The 4,725-nt window shown below is 53.8% G+C and overlaps 2 protein-coding genes across 2 annotated transcripts in view; both read left to right on the top strand.

Moving 5' to 3' along the window:
* Nucleotides 1-1,750: 1,750 nt before the first annotated feature.
* Nucleotides 1,751-3,212, top strand: VDBG_05471 (integral membrane protein; the record flags this gene model as incomplete). The annotated part of the gene is made up of 3 exons (XM_003004312.1): nt 1,751-2,149; nt 2,208-2,742; nt 2,845-3,212. The coding sequence occupies 3 exons, from the start codon at nt 1,751-1,753 to the stop codon at nt 3,210-3,212; spliced, it is 1,302 nt and encodes a 433-aa protein (XP_003004358.1).
* A 1,199-nt stretch (nt 3,213-4,411) lies between these two features.
* Nucleotides 4,412-4,725, top strand: part of VDBG_05470 (rhamnogalacturonate lyase) — a gene marked incomplete at both ends in the record, with an annotated part of 2,148 nt that continues 1,834 nt past the window's right edge. The window contains one exon of the mRNA XM_003004311.1: nt 4,412-4,610. Within this exon, the coding sequence (XP_003004357.1) occupies nt 4,412-4,610 (199 nt within the window). The remainder of the gene's footprint in view (nt 4,611-4,725) is intronic.

Raw genomic sequence — 4,725 nt, 5'->3', positions numbered from 1 at the left:
GCGCCTGATGCCAAACTTTGTTTTTCCTCGCTCATTTTTTCTTGTACAAGGGATATCTGATGTGATGGTGCGCTTCGGGACATGCGATATTTGGCGTACTCACTGTGCATGCAGGTTCCCTGGGTCGCGTCGCTTGGCTGCCTTTTTGGTGGGGTGGAAGATGCGCTCTTCGGTTCGGGTCATCGTGATACAGTGCGGCATACGCGACACAAGAGGTTGCTCGCTTGCTTGTAATATCTTGGAAGCCTCCGGCGGCGGTCGGACCATTTGAGGCTGCGCAAAGCTGACTGGTGATCTTTTTCTCATCATATGGGTGTCTCGCCGCATTTTGAAACGCTGGGGATTGATGAAAAGCGGGAAGATACAAACTCTCTTGAGACGCGCAAGAAAAAAAAAAGCCAGTTGTCAGAGTTTCTGGCTAGGCCAGAATTGTGCGCTCTGGCCAGGCATCCGTCCGGAACTCCGAATAGTTACATCTCAAAGTACAGCAAGCTGTGACCCGAGCATTGAATAATCTCCCTGGTCATATCTGAGGTCAGCTCTCACAGCAAAACGTCCTTCCACTACTAGGCTGCCGTCCGTAACTCCGAACAGCCTTGAGTAAGGGGGTACGGCGAGATCCCTACGAGATCCCCAAGAGCGGCGGTCACACCACGACATTCTGAAGCAGAAAACTCTAATAGCTTATTGCTGGCCCAACACAGCAACGATGTCCAGGCTTCCGCCCGAAACTCCGAGCGACCACGCCTTGTGAATGAATGGATGGTTCACCTCCCGCCTCTTGATGCCGACTTTGTACCCTTCGAAAGTGCATGCCCAAGCTGACACTGTGCTGCGGCTCAAAAAAAAATAGGGTAGGCTGGCTGGGCACACCTGCCTGGAGACTGGGATCAGGTTAGATCATCACCCACACCAACAACTCCAGTGTCACTGCCGAACCAGCCTTCCTCTTCGGTATCGGCGGGAAGGTCGCGTGCTCTTAGTCCCGTCGATCCTCTAACCGTCGAAATCATCTTCAACATGCATTTCATAGCCTCAATATCCATGTCCCCGATTCCCTATCGACGTGTATCTGACGAACAGCATCACCCGGTGTTCCCGTTGATTCCGAGACCATCGGGAACAACTCAAGGTCTTCAGTCCAAGCAACAGGGACCGATCCATCCTCCGTTCCTAAAACGATGCTCCTGACAAACGCCAAAGCTTCCTCGTCTTCGCCCCGCAGCCTGTCGACCCCATGCATCCCTGTGAGGCACACCGGATCTGCCGGTAAGGATTAACTGACACCCCAACCTCCAATGGCCGTCTGGAGACCGTGCTTTGCGTTGGCAAGGTCACACACAGTATCTATCGCGAGAGCCAAGGTACAAAGGTCAAGGTAAAAAGGCCAAGAAGTTCAGCGGCCAGTTCGGGAGCCTGCTAGGCAGGACAGCTAAATAGGAGCCCTAGACGCCTAAACGTCTGAGCAAAAATCAAGATCGAACACTCGTCTCTCCTCTCTCTCTCTCTCCTCTGCTGCTGCTCTCCGCTGGATCTGCATCTATCTTTTGTCCACGTACACACGTCTCGAATTGCAAGTCTTTCCTCAAGCTTCTTGTGCGCTTCTGTCTTCTCGTGGCCTTCGACAGCGTGACATCGATTCAAACCCTAGTAGCAGCACATCATCGACAAAAGCTTGATCATTTCGATTCCGGCACACTCAAACTGACCGCACCAGCACCCTTCCACCCTTCCACCCTACGATACCAACATGGGCATCGGTGCAGCTGCCGAACCCTTGGTGGTCGTCACTCTTCTCTTTGGAGGAGCGTGGATCAACCGTAGCATTGGCCGCGACGACACATACGATATCCAAGGGTGGACGGACGAGACAGTTGGACAGAGCGAGATCAAAAAGTCGGACGACCATGGCAGCCCCCGCCAATCTGGTAGCATGACACCAAAGTCCGAAGACTCGCTACTCTCCAGTTCCCCCACTCTGGGCCTGCCAGAAGAGCCCTTGCGCCGCGTCAGGAAGATCAAGTTTCTGAAGTACGAGCGCCGCATCACTACTCCTAACACCAGGATACACAAGAATCGCCTCCTCAGCCGGCTGCTACGAAAGTTTCCCTTCCTTGTGGAGGCCTGGTACTGGGCGCTCATCTACTGGGTAAGTTCTAGCCAGAAGTCGACGGCGGCTCTCGAAGAAGCTGATCAGTGACCTTCAGGTGTACCAAGTCGGCCGCGCCATTACTGCGCTCACTCTTGTGGAAGGCACTGTTCACGTCGCCCGTAGACACGCCCTACAGGTTATTCATGTCGAGCAAAGCCTGCACATCTTCATCGAGATTCCTATCCAGCAGTTCTTCCTCCAGTACCCTACCCTGATGCATTGGATCAACCGTATATACTCCTTTATCCATATTCCGGGCACCATCCTTTTCCTCGTTGTGCTGTTCTACCTCACCACCACTCGCCGTCGCCGCGCCATCTCTTCCAAGAGAAACGGCAATGACGCCCCCGTTTTGAGCTCCGCCGGCCCTGCTCTGTACGAGGCCCGCCGCCGCACCATGGCTACCTGCAACCTGCTCGCCTTTGTCGTCTTTACCCTCTGGCCTTGCATGCCGCCTCGTCTACTCAGCGACCCTGCGTACGATGGTCCAGATGCTGAGGAGTCCAAGAGCTTCGGTTTCGTCGACACAGTTCACAGCAGCACAGGCGAGAGCAGCGTCTGGACTACCAACAAATTCTGTAATCAATATGGTGCGTCACCTCTGGTAACCCCCCATCATGAAAATTCAAAAGCCCCTTCCCTCTCACCTGTAGCATGAGTAGAATGAGAAGAGCTTACATTTAAAAAACCAGCCGCTATGCCATCCCTCCACTTTGGCTACTCACTCCTCATCGGACTTACGATTGCCACACTTCCAATAGCCAACCTACGCACGCGCTCATGGAAGCGTATCGCCATCATGGCACTTGGCATGTCGTACCCTGCGCTCATCCTGACAGCGATTGTCGCCACTGCAAATCACTTCGTGCTCGATGCTGTGGCCGGTGCGATCGTCTGCGGCATTGCATGGCACGCGAACGGCATCTTGTTGAATCTTTTGCCGCTCGAAGACTACTTCCTCTCAGCGCTACGGATGCACAAACCCATCAACTGGACGGATCCCGAAGTGTCAGTCAACGTCGGGGGTTGGAAACCTAGCTCTATCATTGAACAGGTGTAAACTGTTTTTGCTACGAAATCTCGAAGACAGACCCTGCCAGCGTCCACAGAAATTTCTCAGGCGTTGCTGATTTTCGCTTTTTACTTTCTCCTCTCGGTTCTCGTCTCGCACTCCCTCGATTCTGCAACAAGAAACTTAGCGATAATACCCCAATTTCATTATAAGGAGGAAGTTATTGTTTAATGGGGCTGATACAACTTGTTGCTTGGAGTTTCGTTCCCGAATTCAATTCTTTTCGCAGGTTCGCAGACATCACACATTCTTCGAAACCTCTGTCCACAGGACCAAAGCCCGTGATAACATTGGGGAATCCTTCTGCTGCACAACCAATTCTGATTTAAGCCGCTTCAAGACTGTCGCTGATTTCATGCAGGTGTATCTAGCCGCGTCCCCGTTGCGTACTCCGGCGGACCGGCCGGAGAGAGTCGGCGTCGGCAAGCTCGGCGCATGATCTGGCGAGTACCAGATGTCCATGACATCAGACTGCTCGCAGCCGCGCGAAGGAGGCGGGTGCAGCTCATTATGGAGCAGAGGAACAGAGGGTTATCTTGCTGCACTTACGACGCCCGTCTCGCAGCCTGCATGGTGACTCCAGCTCATGACGAGAGAAAGGTGACATGAAAGTGGCAAAGTCTTTAAAGGACAGGTTGCTATGGGCGGTCACGCCGCGTGCCGCACAGCCGAAGAATCAAACATTGCGATGTGGTCTGTTGGCTCGGTCCGCTTCAAGATCATGTATTGTAGATCAAATTGCGACGAATCGGTTGAAGGGCACCGTCGCAAGAGTAACAAGGGGGACACGGTTTGGTCCGACGGCCGAGGACGGAGAAATTGGCCGCGCAAAATCCCCCAAAAGACAGAAAACGAGCCGAAATAACCCTCATCGACAAGAAGAAATGGCCCCTGTCACCTTCCCCATACCATACCCCAGATCTTGTCACGCTCCAGTCCCCCGCACCGCCAGTTTCGACATCGCGGGTGTCGATCTGCTCGGTTCCCATTAGCCCGTGGAGCGACATGATCCCAAAATGGAAGTTTGCTCCCCGTCGGCCATATTGCCCCCCGCACTTGATGAACATTATAATTTGAGAATCTGCCTGTGGGATAGCATGATGGGTCTTAATTCTCATTCGGACAAGCTAGCACAGCCTTTTCTGATCTGAAGGCGGCTTCCAATCGAGCCTACAGTACCAATCAAGATGCGTCTCGCCGGGTTGAAATCGGCCGCTCTCTTCGTCGGAGCTGCCACAGCACTGAAAGCAGCCGAGAATGCGACTCACTACACGCTGCAAAACGAGAGGCTGTACGTGGCCGTCGGCAAAAGTAACGGCCAGGTTGTCGACTTGAGCCTGGACAATGTCGACCTTCTGGGACCTGTCAGCGGCAACTCCGGCAAAGGTCCGTATCTCGACTGTTCCTGCATCCCCACAGGTTTCTGGACGCCCGGCGGCACCGCCAAGTACCAGCTCGTCGAAGGTGTCGACTCGACGGGCACCCCCTATGGCGGCATCAT

The sequence above is a fragment of the Verticillium alfalfae genome, genomic scaffold (genome assembly GCF_000150825.1).
Source record: "Verticillium alfalfae VaMs.102 supercont1.6 genomic scaffold, whole genome shotgun sequence".
In the NCBI taxonomy this organism is placed as follows: domain Eukaryota; kingdom Fungi; phylum Ascomycota; class Sordariomycetes; order Glomerellales; family Plectosphaerellaceae; genus Verticillium; species Verticillium alfalfae.
The sequence above is the reverse complement of the archived record's forward strand: the minus strand, read 5'-3'. Positions and strand labels throughout refer to the sequence as shown.